This window comes from Pelodiscus sinensis, chromosome 6 (genome assembly GCF_049634645.1).
Source record: "Pelodiscus sinensis isolate JC-2024 chromosome 6, ASM4963464v1, whole genome shotgun sequence".
NCBI classification, from domain to species: domain Eukaryota; kingdom Metazoa; phylum Chordata; order Testudines; family Trionychidae; genus Pelodiscus; species Pelodiscus sinensis.
The window spans coordinates 78468474-78489390 of NC_134716.1; the positions used below are offsets into that span (position 1 = coordinate 78468474).

Sequence of the window (20917 nt, forward strand, 5' to 3'; positions counted from 1 at the left end):
GTCTATATTGAATTTGGGTTTTCCCCCCAATGTGTTGTAGGTGCCAGATTTATGGAATCATTGCCTCTCTTCATGCTGTCAGTGTGGCTGACATTATTACTTTAATTTTGGTTAGTTTCTGTTAATTCAGGAAGGTTGAGTCCTTTCATTCTTCCATAGCACCCAATCCTGCAAGCACTCATACCTGATCTGTAAGTAAATCCATTATCTTAGTTGGTTCTTGGTTAACAGTCAACACTATGCACAGAAATAAAGATTTTTCAGGAATAGGCCTTTACGGCCAAATTTTTAGAGACTCATCACCTAGAAGAATTTGCTGAACTCTTCTGGAAATTGACTATTACTAGTTAGTCCTTAATTCCTTGAAAAACTTCATTGGAGTCTAGGGATGTTCTTGACTGGATAAGGAATGAGTATAATTTAAGGCCTTGAGGCTATTCCCCTCATCAGGTCCACTCCTTGGGGGGTTGGGAGTGAGGCAAAGGAGGCAACTGCCCTGGGGCCAGCAATTCAATGGGGCCTGTGGCTCCCAAGGGCTGTCAACACTACTGCGGTAGTGGCTAGAGCCTCGGGCCCTTTAAAACTCCACCAGAGCCCCTCATGATACACTCTAGGCAGCACTGAGGCTGCCTGGCAGAAACCAGCCCTAACTCCACACCTTCCATCCAAGGTCCTGCTGCTTCCAGGGGCACAGTGCCAAACACCTGCCTTGTTGACTTGGTTTCCCAGGGGCCCAGCACATCTGTAAATCCCACTGCCCTCTGTGACAGACTGACAGTGACTTGCTGAGACCCAGACATACCAACAAGAATATATGAGTGAGGGCTTAAACCAGTGAGGGCTTAAATTGTTGTTTGCCCAAGGATAACAGATAGATTTATAATCTTCTCTGATTTCAATTTATCCCTTGTACTAGTCAGTCAGGCATCTGGTTCTGCAAGTGTATTCTGTTTGATCCTTTCTTGTACTTAACAAAGGCTGTTTATGCATAAAATAAGGAATAAGGGATCTTTCAGAAAAGGCTTTATTTTCCGAAAGATCCACGTCTAGACTGGCGCTTTTTTCTGGCAAAGCTCTGAGCCGGAAAAAAGTGGCAGCCATTTTTATGCAAATGAAGCGAGGGGGATTTAAATCCCTGCTTCATTTGCAGTTGCGATGTGTCTAATTTGCATCCCTTTTACGGAAAAGGGATGCAGTCTAGACACAGCCAGGCTGTTTATGCATAAGAATCATTACTCTTATTCAGTTTGTAGAGTTTAATTAAAAGCAATATGCTCTTGTAATACAGCTAGCGTCAGCACTACAGAAATTGGTCTGCCATTCTGTATAGTGAAGTTCTCCACTATAGTTTCCTTTTGCTAACATATATAATGTTTATAGCAAAGCCTCAAAGTATTATTACTGCAGAAGCAGCACATAAATAGAAAGGCGAATATGATGGAAAGAATTTTAACCCAATTTTAAAGTCTGTTGTACCTCATTTAATTCTCACTTTACTGATCCAATAAATTTCACACCAACGAAGAGTGACCTTATCCCATTTTTCAGCAAATATTTAATAAATGAATAATGTTCTACAATACTAGTATAATTCTTGGTCAAATTTTGGTTCAAGCTATGTCAACAGTCTGGAGACAAAGCTCTGTTTCCCCATGGTGCTTTCCATATAGCAGCTGTAAATATATAAGTCTACCTTGATGGGTCTCATTTGAGGCAAGTGTTTCAGATCAAAGCTCCATCTAGCTCAGTATCCTGACTTCTGACAATGGCTAATGCCAGATGCCCCAGAGGGAGTGAACAGAAACAGGTCATCATTAAATGATCCCTCTCCTGTCATCCATTTCCAGTCACTGACAAATAAAGGCTAGGGACACCATTCCTACCCATCCTGGCTAATAGTCATTGATGGACCTACCCTCCATGAATTTATCTAGTTCTTTATTGAACCCTGTTAAAGTCTTGGTCTTCTCAACCAGGATAAATTCATGGAGTTTAGGACCATAAAAGGCTATTAGCCAGGGGATAAAATGGTGTCCCTGGCCTCTGTTTGACAGAGGCTGGAGAGGGATGGCAGGAGACAAATTGTTTGATCATTGTCTTCGGTCCACCCTCTCTGGGGCACCTGGTGCTGGCCACAGTCGGTAGACAGGATACTGGGCTAGATGGACCTTTGGTCTGACCCAGTACGGCCGTTCTTATGTTCTTATGTTCAACCTCCTCTGGCAAGGAGCTCCACATGTTGACTATATTCTGCATGAAGAAAATCTTTCTTTTGTTTGTTTTAAAACCTGCTACCTACTAATTTCGTCTGGTGACCACTAGTTCTTGTGTTATGGAAACAAGTAAATAACTTTTCCTTATTCACTTTCTCCATACCTGTCGTGATTTTATAGACCTCTATCATATACCCCATTAGGGTGCATCTACATAGCAGAAATATTTCGAAATGATGTGAACATCTACACAGCAATTCCATTATTTTGAAATAAATTTGAAATAACAGACAGCTTATTCCAACTTCTATAAACCTCATTCCAGGAGGTATAACGCCTATTCCAAAATAGCTATTTCAAAATAGCTTTCGTGTGATAGCTTCACTGCTGCTATTTCGAAATAGCTCCTCCCCAGGGCCATTTCCTAAACTAAACCTTCAGCCACACCTAGCTCTGTGGGCATTGACTCCTGTTTGACACAGGGAGGTTTCTTTGGCACCTTTGTTTGAGAGCCCACAGGGTAGCTTTATCTTCCTTCCTAGCCGCCTTTTCCTGAGCTATGTTGCTTCCTTTAAAGCTTCTTCTCCATTTGGAGAATGCTCTGTAGATCTGGTGGACCAGAGCTACCTGGGCCCAGTGTGGGGGTTGTACATCCCATCACATGATATTCTTCTAGTCATGTATAATGCAGTACATCCAGCATGTCTAACTCATTACAAGAGTGTGACAGCCGTAGGAGCAGCTGCTCTAAAGGCTTGTGTCAGTTTGATGATCAGTGGGGTGTATTTCGTTTTCTAAGTCCACATGCACTAGTTCTGCATGAAGACAAATTACAGGGGTAGAGTCCTATACAAGACTACTTGAAATCACCCATTCTTAGCATTTTGGACCATTATTTGTAATAGCGACTGATAAAATTGTCATGTTTTACAAGTTGGACCTTTCTGGTCTAGCACACTTGAGACCTGACCAGCCCCAAATGAGGGGATTTGCCAGATCTGGGGAGGTCCCACAGTCCACCCAGGCCTCACAGTCCACCACCAGCCACACAGTTCACGACCAGCTGTGCTTCTAATTCCAGCCAGTCACCCTGCCATTGGCCCTGGCCAGGCTACCTAAAGTTGGCCCCAGCTCAGCTGCCTGCCAGGCTGCCGCAGCCCCAGCTCCCCTGCCATTCTGCTGTGGCCCTGTTAGTAGCTTTGTAATTTCATATTTTAGTTCCTTAAGAATTAATGGCTGCATACCAAGTCATCCTGGTGTCTTGTTACTGTTTAATTTATCAATTTGTTCCAAAACCACCTCTACTGATAGCTCAATCTGGGAAAGTTCATCAGATTTGTCACCTAAAAAGAATGGCCCACATGTGGGAATCTCCCTCACATATACTGTAGTGAAGACCAGTGCAAAAACTGAATTTATCTTCTCGGCAATGATGACTTATTCCGTTAGTGCTCCTGTAGTACCTCAATAATCTAGTGGTCCCACTGCTTGTTGGATGGGGTTCCTTCTTCTGATGCATTTAGAACAAAAACGTTTGTTTTGTTTCTGTATCTTTTGCTAGTTGCTTTTCAAATTATTTTTGGCCTGTGTAAGTATCCTTTTAGAATTGCCTGTTTTTGTGTCTTTCTATTTTCCTCCATAGGGTTTGACTTCTAACTTTTAAAAGCTGTATTGTTGTTTCTGATTGTTCTTTTTACTCTGTTCTTTAGTCATGTTGGCATTTTTTGGTGCTCTTATTGGTTGGTTTGCTTGTTTGTTTGATGTATGATATACATATAGTTTGAACCCCTGCTGTGATGTTTTAAAGACGTTCCATGCAACTTTCAGGCATGTCACTGTGAAACTGATAACTCCTTTGGCTATGTAATCTTTTAATTTTTTTACCCTAAACCCCACCCACTCTTCCCCCCACAGTTTCCTTCCTGGAGACATTGTTTTCCTGCCACTTACCCAGGGTTCAGTCCTTACTCAATCCCAACAGTAAACCAAGACCTCCTTCTTTGCTCCAGTCCCTGCTGGCAGCTGTCTTAGTCCTACCAGCCAGCCAGCCAGGTCTCTCTTGCTCCTCCAGAACCTGCCATCACTGCGCTATCTGTGGTCCTGCTGCTCTCTCCTCTCCTTTCTCCTTCAGCTGCAGGCAGCAAATGTTTTTGGGTTTGCAGCAACATTTAATATGGCCTTCCTGGGCCCTACTTGATTGTTGCCAGCAGCTCCTGTGATTGGCTGCTTCCCCTGTTCCCATTCTAAGCCACTTGGAGGACTTCTCTTCTGCTCCTTTCTGCGAAAGACTTGGTAGGATCCTCAGGCCTCCAACAGGTAGACTTCTGGGTCTAGTCCACCCCATCACAAGAACACAACATTTGGAAGTTACTTTTTGGCTTTCTCTGTTGGTATTCAGATAATGCTTTAGGTTAGATAAGGTTTGTGACTTAACTTACATTTCTTGCATTTATACTTATATAGTAGCACAATGCAAAATCTGCTGTCAACAACAGGGACAAGACATTTTCCTTTTATAAATGGCAGATTTATACTTGCTGATAATCACTACAATTTCAAAGAAAGAAAATGATCATCTATGTATAGAGGATACAACACTAGTGTAAATATGATTATCTTTTACTAATATACAAAGAATGTACTGTACAGTGGAAAAGTTATAGTCTGATAAGTATGATTATCTTGTTTATATGAATGTATCTTCATCGTATATGAAGTTACGAAACTTTGCTATTTGTATCTCAAACGTATTGTGTTTCTGGGTAAACCCCAAGACAGATTTATATCAAGGCTAGCTAGCCTGCTTGATGGACCATTAAGGACAATCAGCTCTTCAGGCAACATATAGTCAATGAATGCCTTATGACTCAGTAAGACACATGTTAGTACCAGTAACTTTCCTTGTATCGGCAATAAAAGGTATAAATTGCACTTCATTCTGGGTCTTCATTTCTGCTCCACATCTCTGGACTATGATTTCTAACAAGGAAAAGCTTTGAAAAAAAGATTTATTAGGCCGCAATATTTAGGATGATCCAGAGAGACTTATTGCAAGCTAGCAGATTTATACTCGCTGCTACTACCCTGAGCTACAAACTGTGAAATCAATTATAATGTATATGATTTATTTTAATCTTTTAAACATTCTTCCTTTCTAAAATATATTTTTTTCGTTTTTATTACTAAAGCTTTGGCTACCAACATAGTTTTGGGATAAGATCTGAAGTATATTTAGACCTGGAGTATGATGTCTGATTCTTTGGAATTGGAAGAACCTAATATGTATGATTTTGGTTTTAATAATTACGTATCACAGAAGTCTGACTGGGCTAAACTTCCTGAAAAGGATTTACTATGGCTTCATAATCAATAATAATGTATTTTGAAAGCACACTTTTGTTAGTACCTTATGATCAAATATACCACTAGTTTGGGGTACATGCCCTGTGTTTTGACACTGACCTAAAATCAGAATTCTTAGCTCTGTCTCATGCCAATCAGCATGACAGATGAAAGTACCTGTGCAAAAATTTTATTATTGGTCTTTATTTGAAATCTGTACAAAGAAAAGTGCTTAAGATAGATCTTTTAAATCTTGCATTTCCTAGTGTTTGAGTTCAGTAACAAAATAGCAGGTATAATGCTGTATATTCACATCTCAGTCCACAATTCCACTTGCTGAGGGATTAACTCTCCAGGTCTTGAATTAGCAAGTGTAGTGAAGACCCACTAAATAGAATGCTGAGGGCGCCCCCCTTAGTTCCAGTACTCCCTTGCTGTCATGAGGAGTAAGGGAAATCAACAGGAGCATTTCTCCTGTAGACTTCCCATTGTGAGGCCATCCCAGAAAAATTGATGCATGGTATGTCGACTTCAGCTACGTAATCCTATTAATAATTAATATTTATCCAGATGCATATCTTGTATGCATCATACAAGCTTACATTTCCTGCATTCTTAACTGAGATTTCACATCTTTGTTTATGTATATTCATTTGTTTGCAGCACTTTATGTGTGTTGTTCAGAGAGACTATCCATTAATACCTATTTTTTCTCTCACCGTGATCTTCACTGAGGGCCCTATGAGCATGTAAATAAGGGTAAGCCATCTAGATACATAATGGTTTCACATATTGCCTAATTATTAATGGGAGTTAGGTCATGTTATGTGGCAGTAAGTGAAGGTGTACATCTGTAGATAAACAATAGATACTAATAAGTATTGTCCTCCAAATCAGATGTAGATCTATGGTAGAAAAAAAATGCTAAAGCTGAAAATGTTGATAGAGTTCTACAAAGTAAAAAGGCAATGAAACTTCTGTCAAAATCCTTCCTTTCACATGTTTGGATCTTAGTTCTCCATACCTAGCTGTAAGAGTGTTTTACAGATTCATGCTTGCTTCAACACATTGTCCAACCAAATATTTGCTGCATGCTTGGAACGACTTTTAAGGGGATGGTGGGGGTTTTTTTTTGGTTGTTTATTTCTTAAAGTTGTCTTTTTCTAGTTTCAAAACACAGCTCCAGTAAGCCTCTTACCTAACAGAATATTGACTCTCTACTTAACTGGGAATAGCATTATCTGAAGTGCACTTATCTTGTGCTGAAAGACACAGAAAGGACCCTAATGTGTAATCTGGAAGATTGTTCCACAATAGATTATTCTAGACAGTGTTTGCCAGAAATGTCCTATCACAAACATGTGTCAACACTATTTAATAGGAAGACTATGTATGGCAGTGTTAGACTAGAGGCATAATAATGCTCTGTATTTGTGAGCAGTAAATGGTTTGTATTTACTTTCTCCATCCATAAGTAAAAGTTGCCTTTCACTGTCTTGAGAAATCAAATAATCAGGATATTTTTGAACAGAGTGATACTTTCAAAATATCCTCAGGGCTATGGTGTAGCAAAGTTATTTACATTTGAAGACAAAAAACCAGCTACCTCACTGAATATATCAAATTCTCAAAAAAAAAAGTGGTAGTTAGAAATGAATGGCCTGGATTTAAGCTGATCCTAACCGTCAGTTTCAGCCCAGCACCCTATAAGGCAGCCACTACTAGGGCTCTTGCCCCTTATCTCCTCTAAATAGCAGGCCCTCCCTGGGCCACTTCCCCAGCCACTCCTTCAGTACCTCCTCCCTAGCATCTTGGAGGAACAAAGCCCTCCTGCTTGCAGCCTGTAGACTTTGCCTCCACTCTATACTTTCTCTTCTCCAGTCCATTCCTCTTCTCTTTGCCTTGCTTTGCCTGAGGGGAAGCCTTTTATAGTGGGTCAGCAGGCCTTAACTGGCAGCAGGTGTTCCATTAGGGGGCTATGCTGCAGGCTAGCTCCTAATGAGTTTCAGGTGCCTGCCTGACCTGATGGCTGAGAAGCAGTCTCTGGCACCCTAGTCAGGGAACATGTACCCCCCACACCCAACTACCCATGTACCTGTTCTACACCAAGCTCCTGCAGCCCACTGCCTTCAGTCTACCACATGTGCTATAATTTATTGTTACAACCTTATATTAAGAAAATATCTTATTCTAAGGCCAATTTTCCTAGTTATTTTAGAATGATTTTTAATTCACATTTGGATCCCGAGACATATCGATATTCCACTGGAGATTTTTGGGTTCTGCAGAGTTCACAAAGAAGAAATTATGTATTATCTTAATTACATGACACCTCATTCTTTGCTTCATTTTTTTTCAGTTCTTCTATGCAATACGCACCATAGCAGAACTGAAAAAAATCCCACCTTTAAAATGTCTAGGTAAATCATCCATAAAGCCCCCAGTTATTTGATCAACAACTCCATCTATAAAATTGCCAAGATTTAACTCAGATAGAAAGCTAAGTACTTCATGATCTGTTTCTCTGTGTTATGCTATATCTATGATAAAAATATATGAATCCAGTGATTAGTCATCAGTGCACCCTTATCACGGGGTTTGAAAGAGGTGGAATAATATTACTCAAGGGGTTGGGGGAATATGTATGTTGTTTACTAAAATACAGTATGAGCTTTTGACCTTCAGGCATCTGTTTATGAGCCAGCTCCTCAGATGGCGTGCCAAAACATAGCTCCGTAGAGCCAATTTATTTATCTACACTGTTTTAAACCATCTCTTAGGGTGTGTCTAGACAGCAGTGCTATTTCAGCATATTTCCAGTATCCCAAAATAGTGTTTTCCGTGTCTTGACTGCGTACCAGTTATTTTGAAATAGCTTTTGAAATAACAGGTAAGCTATTCCAATATCCCTGTAAACCTCATTCCACAAGGATTAAGGGATGTTTCAGAATAGCTCTCTATTTCAAAATTTGGCACTATGTAGACAGCACCAAATTTCAAAATAAGTTATTTTGAAATTATCTCAAAATGAGCTATGCTCTTTGAAGTGCAGCTTGCTCCTCTCAGGGCGGGAGGAAATTTTGCCTGCTCCCCTACCCCCAGGCCCGAATTGGCCTGGGGGCAGGGGAGTGGCAGGGCCTCCGTGGGCCAGATCAGCCTTCTTGGTGGGACAGATGTGGCCCACTGAGGTCATTTTACTCACCCCTGCCCTCAGTGAAGACAAGCTAATTACTATATATAGTAGATGTAGGATTCTTAATTAACATGCCACAAGAAACTGGATTGCTATTTTAATTGAATTTTCTTTAAGAAGAATTGCTCTAAGAGTTCTAGAATTTGTTAATTTGCTCTAACATTGCTATCTAGATGAACTCTTAATCATGTTATGATGGCAACATTTAATAGAAGATATATGTATCTAAGAAGGAAGAAATAGACTTTAGTATTGAAATGCTTTGTATCATAATTAGCACTACCGGCAATTTGAACAGAATCTGACCCCCATTGCAGAAATTATATTTCATTAAATAAACTGTATTTAAATATCCACATCAAAACAATATAATGAACTGTAAATTAAATAACTTTTTATAGTTCATGTTCACATCTTCAGTACATTTAAGTTCATTATCCTTTCTGCAAAAGCATGTACTTGTCTCAAAAGTGACTAACCTTTCTTCATGTCAGATGTAACTTTACACAGTTAATTTGTTTGGACTGCATGTCCCGTAACTGCTGGAGTTTCTAAAAATATATGATAAAAACTTACACAAGCTGTCTTTTCCTAACTGACAGAATAATCAAAAGCATCTATCTTTCCACACTGATTGTAGCTAATTGTTCACTAGAGCTAGACTATAAGGATTAGCGTGAAAGTGCCTTATAATTAGAATTCAAAATATTTTCTAAGTAATCTCACAGCCCACATGGAATATGTAATATAGTCATGCATTTCCCCCCTTCATATTTATCTATGAATGACAAACCAGAGAAATCCAAAATCTAAATTATCAAAAAAGCTCTTAAAAGACTAAATCACCATTTTTAATTCACCAAATGAAATAGTTTGTATTTTTTTTCAGTTCAAGGTGACCTTGATTTTTTTCATGGAGACATTAGCTAGCATTAAAACTATGAACAACCTGAAGAAAACATAAGAGTAATGGATTTTGTTTAAAAAGTCAGATAAGGACCTGTAAGTACCCAGTTAAATTTCATAAATACATCTAAAGAATTTAATTTATCACTAAGCAATTTCTATTCTTTGGTCATTAGCCGCTGACAGATTTTATTTCCAGGACAATGAGTTACTTCTTTTTTCTTAGTAGCTGAAATTAAGGTAATAATCTAGGGAATTTTTATTACTACAATATTTGATCCCTTTATAGGCAGCAAATAATAAGACAAGAATGATGTATGGGACCATAGAGGTCATGTGCATCCATTAATTTCTATATAGAACTCTAGAATTTGGTTTGTTAAAGGAACTGAATGGCCTTCATATTGAGCTGAATATACCTGTTTTCAAAAGAGGAAAGATCTCAGGACCTACAAACTTTGCGTATTTTTCTGACGGACTACAAAAAAGAGGCATGGATTGACCAAAAGTGATTGGAATTAGCAACCTCTCTCACCTCCAAATTATTTTTTTCTTATTCCTGCCATTAGTCAAGGGGACTAAACTTGGTGACCTTCCAAAGTCCCTGCTAGTCCTACAATTCTGTGATTTGAAACAGTTAGAGTTGGATTCAAATTTATGTGCAAGTTAATGGCAGTAAGCCTACAGTCCTGAAGAAGAGCTCTGTGTAAGCTCAAAAGCTTGTCTCTCTCATCAACAGAATTTGGTCCACTAACAGATATTAGTCTCACTAATCATATTAGGGATAACTCATGTTCTTGATCCCTTAAGATATGTAATTGATATGTCAACCCTCTAGCTATGTGTTATTTTAAACATCTGTGAGATCTTTGCCATGGATCTATGCGCAGGACCTAAAAGAATGTGATATGGATTTGTGCTGCTACCCAGAGACATTTTGTCCCTTTCTCCATGCACTGTAATTGGGGTTATATACAATGTGACATAATTTACTTGTTATAAGTAAAAAAAAAACAAAAAACCTAAGAAAATATCTTGATACTTAGAACATAAGAAAGCCACACTGGGACAGACCAAAGGTCTATCTAGCCTAGCATCCTTTTTTCTGACAGTGGCCAATGCCAGATGCCCCAGAGGGAGTAAAAAAGACAGGGAATCTTCAAGCAATCCCTGTCCCATAACCCATTCCCAGCCTCTGACAGAGTTAGGGACATCATTCCTACCCTTCCTGGCTAATAGCCATTGTTGGACCTAACCTCCATGAATTTATCTAGTTCTTTCTTGAACCCTGTTAAAGTCCTTGTCTTCACAACCTCTTCTGGCAAGGAGTTCCACGGGTTAACTGTGCACTGAGTGAAGAAAAATTTCCTTTTGTTTATTTTAAACCTGCTACCTATTAATTTCATTTGGTGACCCCTAATTCTTAAGTTACAGGAAGGGTAAATAACTTTTCCTTATTCACTTTTTCCACACCAGTCATTATTCTATAGACCTCTATCATATTCCCCCTTAGTCTCCTGTTTTCTAAGCTGAAACATTCAGTCTTTTTTAATCTCTCTTCGTATGGGACCAGTTCCAACCCCCTTTTCAGAACCATTTCTAATGTCAACATGGCTGCATCTAGACTGGCAAGATTTTGCACAAAAGTGGTCGCTTTTGCGCAAAATCTTGCCGCCTGTCTACACTGGCCACGAGTATTTGCGCAAAAACACTTTGACTTTGCGCAAAAACACTTGTACAGAATCAGTGGTTCTTGTGCAAATACTCCTATGTTCCCTCTCAGAGATAAGCCCTCTTGCGCATGTATTTTTGTATAAGAGGGCCAGTGTAGTTGATTTCTTGCGCAAGAAAGCCCAATGGCTAAAATGGCAATCGCAGCTTTCTTGCGCAAGAGGGCATGGATGTTTTTGCACAAAAGCAAATATTTTGCTCAAACGCACATGCCAGTATAGATGCTCTCTTACGCAAATACTTTTAACAGAAAAACTTTTTCGTTAAAAGTATTTGCGCAAAATCATGCCAGTCTAGATGCAGCCTATATGTTTTTGAGATGAGGCAATCATATCTCTATACAGTATTCAGGATGTGGGAGTACCATGGTTTTATGTAGAGACAGTACATATTCTGTCTTATTCTGTATCCCTTTTTTAATAATTTATAACATTCCGTTTTCTTTTTGGACTGCCACTGCACATTGAGTAGATGTTTTCAGAGAACTATCCACAATGACTCCAAGATCTCTCTCTTTAGCAGTTGTAGCTAAATTTGTCCCCATTATATTCTATGTATAGTTGGGATTATTTTTTCCAGTGTGCATTACTTTACATTTATCAACATTAAGTGTCTTTGGCTATTTTGTTGCCCGGTCACTTAGTTTGGTGAGATCCTTTTTGAAGCTCTTCACAGTCTGCTTTGATTTTAACTATCTTGAGCAGTTCAGTATGATCTGCAAATTTTGCTACCTCAGGGTTCATCTACACTGCACCCATAGATCGAAATGAGATACACAATTTGCATAGCTCAAATTGAATATCTTATTTTTATCTAATTTTGAAATAAAGTGCTATTCTGAAAGTCCCTTAGCCCTTGTGGAATGAGGGTTACAAGGACACTGGAATAGTGTGCCTGTTATTTAGAAATCTATTTCAAAACAACAGGCTCATTTAAAGATGTGGACTAGCTATTTTGGGATACTTCCAGTATCCCAAAGTAGCGTCGCTGGCTAGATGTAGCCTCACTGTTTACCCCTTTCTCGAGATCATTTATAAATAGGTTGAATAGGTTTGGTCCCTGTATGGACCCTTGGGGGACACCAGTAGTTACCTCTCTCCATTCTGAAAACTTACTATTTATTCCTACCCTTTGTTTCCTGTCTTTTAACCAGTTATCAATCCATAAGAGGACTTTTCCTCTTATCCCATAATGACTTACTTTACTTAAGAGCCATTGGTGAGGGACCTTGTCAAAAGCTTTCTGGAAATCTAAGTACACTATATCTACTGGATCCTTGTTGTCCACATGTTTATAGACCACATCAATGAACTCTAGTATATTAGGGTATGTCTACACTGCATCCCTAGTTCGAACTAGGGATGCAAATGGAGACAATCGAAGTAGTTAATGAAGCGGGGATTTAAATATCCCGCGCTCCATTAACATGATCTCGCCGGCGCGCTAGTTCGAATCACAGCTGATTCGAACCAGGAAGTGCGCGCCGGGACGCGTTAGTTCGGACTAAAGCCCTTAGTCCGAACTAATGTTACTCCTCATTTTTTGAGGATATTTAAATCCCCGCTTCATTAACTACTTCGATTGTCTCCATTTGCATCCCTAGTTCGAACTAGGGATGCAGTGTAGACATACCCTTAGTAAGCCATGATTTCCCTTTACAGAAACCCTTTTGACTTTTCCCCAACAAATTATGTTCATCTATGTTTCTGACAATATTATTCTTTACTATAGTTTCAACTAATTTGCCCAGTACTGATGTTAGAATTACCAATCTGTAATTGCCAGGATCACCTCTAGAGCCCTTTTTAAATATTACCCTCTTCCAGTCATTAGGTACAGAAGCTAATTTAAAGCACAGGTTACAAATCACAGTTAATAGTTCCACAATTTCACTTTTGAGTTTTTTCCGAGTTCTTGGGTGAATGCCATCTGGTCCCAGTGACTTGTTACTGTTAAATTTATTAATTTATTCCAAAACCTTCTCTAATGACACCTCAGTCTGGGACAATTCCTCAAATTTGTCACCTAAAAATAATGCCTCTACTTTGGGAATCTCCCTAACATCCTCAACCATGAAGACTGAAGCAAAGAATTCATTTAGTGTCTCTGCAATGACCTTGTATGTCTGATTTCCACTTCAACAGGAAATTGACTTGTATTACCCTGAAATGTATCTTTATAACAAGAGGCAACAGAAAATTGGAAACTGACCAGTTTCCAAAGATGGTTTCTAAAGTTCTCAATTTATGTGCATTGCCTCAAAACATGAAATAACCTATGATATGTGTTTTGAGTGGACAGCCACAGTCCATGTTCATATACATTCATACTACTGATAGAATGTTGGAACAGTAAATCATGTTTAAAGCACTTGTGTTCAAATGGTCAAAATGAGTGGTTTTATTTAAAAGTGTAAGGTTGCAGCAATGTGTATCATTTATAGGTATATTTATGCGGAATACTTGTGTAGCTGTGACACATCATGAATGAAATGTATTTAATGCACTTACTGAACTAATTTGTGCGAAATTACTCTGATGTGTAATCAATAGGGAACTCTTTATCCTCTTGTGTTTTGAGACATTTTTCTTCTAGTTCAGCTCTAAATATGGCAAGATCCAAGACTAGGAAAATCTCATGGATGTGTGCCATTCTACACATATGAGGAATGTAAATGTACCAGCTCATATTATATCAGTCAGTAATAAAGCTGCCCACAAGTCCATTCTCCATTATAAATACAATTTCACCAAATGTTTTCTCTGAACTTCTCATGGATGAAAACCACATGGGTAGAAAATTGAAACTTGGCAGGGAATATAGTCCTTATTGAAAGGAAGTGTCTTTAAGATTTCTGGTAAAACTGGTTTTGATTTGACAAAATTATGACTCATTGAAAAGAGCACTCTGCTTATGTATAGTAGATAATTAAAGAGGTTATTTACTAAAGTAACTAAAAAGTGATGGCTAAAGAAACAATGAAGCATATAAGATAATGGAGTAGTGGAGTGAAAAATTAATAAATGTGTATATTGGAGCTCCCCCAAATTAATTGTGAAGTTTATAAGAGTAAAAGTTTGGGAGGGGGGTTAATCTCATTCATTGAATACCTTGTAATATACAAGATGCACCAGTCTTCAGATGTGCTCTCTCCTATATGCTTCCTAAGTTGCGAGGGGCTTCAGAACATGATTAGGGCCTTCCAGTCAGGTCTATAATTCTACATTAAACACATTTATTTTTATCTGTACATTTCAAATGAGCATAGAAGGTTCCTTTAAAAACATGTCAGGTTGCATACTTAAATATTCAAAAGTCAGAGTATGATCACATGGTTAAGGTTGCACAGTTCTGGCTACCACATTTCAAGAAAGCTGTGGAGAAATTGGAGAAGGTCCAGAGAAGAGCACCAAAAATGAATAAAGGTCTAGAAAACATGACCTGTGAGGGAAGACTGAAATAATTGGATTTGTTTAGTTTGGAAAACAATTTGGATTTGTTTAGAGGTAATATGCTAGCAGCTTTCAAATACCTAAAGGGATGTTACAAGGAGGAGGGAGAAAAATTATTCTCCTTAACCTCCTATGATAGGACAACAAGCAATGGGCTTAAATTGGAGCAAAGGAGGTTTAGATTGGACATTAGGAAAAACTCCCTAACTTTCAGGTGGTTAAGCACTGGAATAAATTTCCTAGGGAGATTCCAGAATCTCCATCACTGGAGATATTTAAGAGCAGATTCGACAGACATCTGTGGGGAATGATCTAGATAGTGCTTGGTTGTGCCTCAATGGCTGGGGACTGGACTTGATGACCACTAGAGGTCCCTTAAAGTTCTGATGTTCTATGATTCTGTGATTTTATGTAACCTGATTAGTACCCATATTGTGCATACCTTAGGGCATGGATGTTAATTAAATGTGAAGCATCTTTTAGCAACTACTCAATTTATGCCTGACAAATAGAGTTGTTTGAATTCATTGATATGAAAAATATACAAAATATAATTCCTGTAAACTATACTACAGATTTAATATTCCAAAGAGAGAAACAGTGACAATTTAATAACCTCTATAGGTCACTTAAACTTGTAGCTATTTTAGCTTCATTGTTAACAATCTCATCTTCTGAATTTTTATATTAAGGAAGACTGCAACATGCATATGTGTGCAAGTTAATTAGCTTCATCATTAACTACAGCAGCCCAAAAGTCACATATATGGAAAGCTATGCTGGTGATTGAAATGATATTATAGTGCAAGACAAGCCTTGTCTTCATATATTTTTTATACAGTGTCTCTGAAAATAAGGCCTTGAACCTGACTGCAGCTAGTGGGGCTTCCAAACTTTAAATATTACATCATAATACAACTGTTGGAACAAAGAGAATTTACCATAATTCCATAAAATGTCTAATCAAAGTTAAATACTGTATTCAAGTTAAATACTGTATGCAAGAATGAAACAATACACTTCTCATGTGATAAGATTCCTCATGTGTGTATTTAAGGTGATTGGGAGAAAATATATGATACTACATTTGAAATATAGAATGAGATTCCTGCCACTGAAGACAGTCATACTGAACAACACAGAGAGAGCACAGATAGCCCTTCATATGCAATATTTAATTTGAGTTCTATACAATGATATATCAAATTTCATACTCAGATGTGTAAGTTGCAAAGCTGTGAGCCATTCCCAACAAAGATATGGGGTCAAAATTTCTCAGTAAGGTATATCCATTCACTAACTCTCACTACGTAAATACAAATACCTGATTAACATATCCACATTCTGTAGTTGTTTATATAAATTTGAAGTGTGTCATTAGTCATGTATGAGTATGCTGCTGTTTATAGAAAAATTATCTTTAAGGCCAAAAACACATTTGTTTATTAAGAGGTATCACATTTTCTACTTTGAACTTTTTTTTTTTTTTTTTTTTTTTTTTTGTGAACTAATGCAATCATTTTCTGCAGTTCTGTAATATAAGTTAGAACATAGGTTTTCAGTTTGGGGGATATGACCCCACCCTCTCTCCCACATGCCTATAAGGGACAGGGAATCCTGAAACTTTTTCTGTTTTAATATGGGTCACAATATCGAGATGGATGAGAAATAGTAAGATAGAACATCTTCCTTTCTGCACTCTCTGTCAAGTGCAACAAGTTCAACAAGAGTCAAAAGATATCTCTTCCTTGCTATACAGGCAGTCCCCGGGTTACGTACAAGATAGGGACTGTAGGTTTGTTCTTAAGTTGAATCTGTATGTAAGTCGGAACTGGCGTCCAGATTCAGACACTGCTGAAACTGACCGCCAGTTCTGACTTACATACAGATTCAACTTAAGAACCCCAAGTCAGCTGCTGCTGAAACTGATCAGCCGCTGAGTCCAGGAAGCCCAGGGCAGAGCAACTGTGCCTCGGGCTTCCTGTAGTCAGCGCTGGTCAGTTTCAGCAACGGCTGACTTGGGGACGCCTGGGGCAGAGCAGCTGGGGTGCTGCTGGGTTGCTCCAGTAGCGCCGCTCCTCGGCGCTACTTGATCAACCCAGCAGCACCCCAGCTGCTCTGCCCCAGGCGTCCTGATTCAGCCACTGCTGAAACTGACCAGCAGCGGCTGAATCAGGACGCCTAGGGCAGAGCAGCTGGGGTGCTGCCGGGTTGGTCCAGTAGTGCCCAGAGCGGCGCTGCGGGACCACCTGGCAGCGCCCCAGCTGCTCTGCCCCAGGGTCCACAACAAAAGCCTGGTCTGCTGGGGGCGGGGGCACAGCAGACCAGGGGCCCCGCGAGCAAAGCCGCAGCCGCGGCGGGTTCCCGCGCTTCTGAGGCTTTGCTCTGGCAAAACCTCAGAAGCGGGGGAACATGCCGCTGCTGCCGCTTTGCTCGCGGTGTCCCTGGTCTGCTGGAGACGGTCCCCAGAAGACCAGGGGCACCGCGAGCAAAGCCGCAGCCACGGCGTGTTCCCCCGCTTCTGAGACTTTGCCAGAGCAAAGCCTCAGAAGCGCGGGAACCCGCCGTGGCTGCGGCTTTGCTCGCGGTGCCCCTGGTCTGCTAGGGACTGTCTCCAGCAGACCAGGGGCACCGCGAGCAAACCCGCCAGGGCTGCAGCTTTGCTCCCGATGCCCTGGTCTGCTGGAGACGGTCCCCAGCAGACCAGGGGCACCGGGAGCAGCTTTTTTCGCCCCAGAGGTCGAGGTGGCTGACCGCTGCCTGCGAGCTCCGGGGAGAGAAAGCCCCGTTCGTAAGTGCGGATCCGGCATAAGTCGGATCCGCGTAAGTCGAGGACTGCCTGTACCAAACTCTGAAAGCTCCCAAATACAGCTCCTAACTACTAGCTTTTGTATTTAATACAAATTATAAGCTCCTAAATCAAGCAGTTAGTTCTTATTTACCAGCTAAGTCATGCACAAAAAGGGAATGATTTAGACACAAAAACAATTAGATTATCAGTTAGAGGATTTATTAATGAATTAAGATGAACTAAGAGACATTCTTAACTGGCAGCTGTTGCAGAAAGAAACACAGCTACATTTCTAAAAGTAGAATTAATTAGTTACTCTATCAGACTAATTGGATTATTTATTTAGAGCAAAATTTTGACCTGCAGTATGTACCCATACAGAGAAAGTAACACAGTTTCTGCTTTACTCTCCTACATGGTCTACCTATTTCAGGGTAGGGTTGCAGAGCAGTCGGGGAACAACCTTCAGGCAGCTGGGTATAGAATTGGTGAGTAGAGGCAGAGAATGGTTGAAGCTTTCAATCTACTACTCTTTTCCAACACAGAGGAGAAGAAATCTTTGCCAGTTATATTCCTCCCTACAAGAAAGGGAGAAACTTCTGACTCACTGTGTGGTCCCCTTGTTCAACAGCTAATCGCTATCCTTTATTGGACTTTGTGGCAAACCTTAATTCTGTTGTCATTTAATAGGACATTTGAAGACTGTAAGCATGTGCTTATGAAACTAGCCAAATCTATATGAGTTTGATTGGATTTGATTGTTAAAATTGTTCTGTTTTGTACAATTTGCATACTTTGCTGAACATATGTTTACTGTCCAAAAATATGTTTCTGATATCAACCATATGGATCCTTAGAGAATGACTCTCTAATTTACAGTGCATAAAACAAATGCTTATTACTTCTTAAAGTTTTTTTGCTAATGTTGACACAATATATTTCCCACAGATGTAAACGAATGTGAAGTTGAACCTTGTAAAAATGGTGGCATTTGTACAGATCTTGTTGCCAACTATTCCTGTGAATGCCCAGGGGAATTTATGGGAAGAAACTGCCAATACCGTAAGTATTGCAATTGTTTTACAAATCTACATGTTTACTCAATCCGTTACAGAAATAACCATGAAATAGTACTCAGGATTCCATTATATCATGAATGTATGGATAAATCCAAAATTAACATAAGGTAGGCAGGATACAAAGTTGGCACACCTTGGGTGCATTCTGCAGTACATGGGCTTTCAGCAACTTAAGCGGTGGAAGTGAAAAACTGAAAAAGCAGCTTTTTTTAAAGGGGACTCAGTTTAACCTCCAGTTTTGCAGATACAACAGGCATCTTTACATCTGTTTACAGCTGTTATTCAACAGTAGGCAAAAGGGCATAGTTTATTTGAAAGAACTGATAAAATATCGCATAAGGGGTATGTGATACTTGAAAGAGTTGATGGGTTGAAAATTCATTTGGCATGTTTTGGGAGACTAAGGTGATGCTTGTAAAGTTTGCAAACTAGTGCAAGCCATTTGTCTTGTGCCATCCCTCTCCAGCCTTCCACAAACTTTGGGCAGGGACACCACTCCTACCCCTTGGCTAATACCACTCCATGGACCCAACGTCCATGACTTTATCTCACTTCTCTTTAAACTCTGTTCTAGTTCTAGCCTTCACAGCTTCCTGCAGCAAGGAGTTCCACAGGTTGACTCTTTGCTTTGTGAAGAACAACTTTCTGTTACTAGTTTGAAGCCTGCTACCCATTCCTTTCCTTTGGTGTCCTCTAGTCCTTCTATTATGGGAACTAATGAAGAACTTTTCTTGATGCACCCTCTCCACCCCACTCATGCTTTTATAGACCTCTATCCTGTCCCCCCTCCGTCTCCTCTTTTCTAAACTGAAAAGTCCCAGTCTCTTTAGTCTCTCTTCATATGGGACCTCTTCCAAACCTCTGATCATCTTAGTTGCCCTCCCCTCTCCCACCCTCTCTCTTCCCCTCTCCCACCTCCTTTTCCCAGTCTCCCTGAGTTTTGTTCAATAAAGAGAGATTCTATTTTTGACCACACATTTTCTTTATTTTGTACATGAGGAAGGGGGGCTAGGGAAGGGTAAGTGGAAGGAGGTGAGGGAGGAATGGGGTACGAGCCCCCGATGGGGAGGACTGGGCTGGCTCTGCGGGCTTCTGGGGGTGGAAGCTCTCCTGCAGCCCCCCAATTTCCCCCTCTCCCCAGATGGCAGCCTGCGGCAAGTGCAGCCGAGCTGATGGCCGAGTGCTGTGATGTGCCCAGTGTGGGCACTCAGGGCACTCCAAGCCAGGACTGCTTTGAAAGCAGTGCACCCCTGAGAACTGTCTATCCGGTGTGGGGGTCGGGTTCCTTTAAGCACAGCCCTTGGCTAGCCTGAGACAGCAGCTCCACGCTCTAAGTCCTCATCTGATGCCCTGCCGGCACTGCTTCCAGCCATCCTTAAGCCCGGTTCAGGGCCCACTTAATGTGGACATGCTAGTTCGAATTAGCAAAATGCTAATTCGAACTAGTTTTTAGTTCTAGATGCGTTAGTTCGAATTAGCTTAGTTTGAATTAACTAATTCGAACTAAGTTAGTTCGAATTAGCGCTGTAGTGTAGACATACCCTCACTGTGGTGTGTGCAGTATGTAGATAGCAATGGATTTTTCACCTTCAGTCCATTGGGTATGATGTCCATCTGTTTGCATTTGGAGAGAAAGATGATATCTGTCTGTACTTGTGCAAGTTTCTTCATGAGGTTGATGGATTTCCACTCCATACAGCTAAATGCAGTGCTTTGCATGGTGTCAAGTATAAGAGGGGTAGCCGTGTTAGTCTGGATCTGCAAAAGCGACACGCAGTCCTGTAGCACCTTATAGACTAACAGAGGTATTGGAGCATAAGCTTTCATGGGCAAAGACCCACTTAGTCAGATGCATGTAGTATAAATATAGGGATCACATGTAGTGGTCACAGTCACGATAGGAGAGCCTGCCACATTTGGGCCACATCCTTAGTGCAATTGCAAAATGATACAGCTAGCCAGCTAAAAATATGATTGAGCATAGTTAATTCTGAGTAGCGGATAGAATACATTATATATATTATTTTTTTCCAGACTTAATATTTGATGATGTTCCAGGGAGATTGTCAAGGAAAGTAGAAGGGACTGCACTGTATGTATGTAAGAGATAGCTCATGTTAATAGAATCCCACTTCAAGCACCACTTATTAGATCGATAAAGTGGAATGTTTTGATTTTTTTTGTATCATTAAGAGTTATATAAAAATTGT

The 20917-nt window shown here is 40.1% G+C and overlaps 1 protein-coding gene across 1 annotated transcript in view; it reads left to right on the forward strand.

Moving 5' to 3' along the window:
- Window positions 1-20917, forward strand: part of EDIL3 (EGF like repeats and discoidin domains 3) — a 424704-nt gene that overhangs the window by 234518 nt on the left and 169269 nt on the right. Inside the window, exon 5 of the mRNA XM_006124343.4 lies at window positions 18577-18690. Within this exon, the coding sequence (XP_006124405.2) occupies window positions 18577-18690 (114 nt within the window). The remainder of the gene's footprint in view (window positions 1-18576; window positions 18691-20917) is intronic.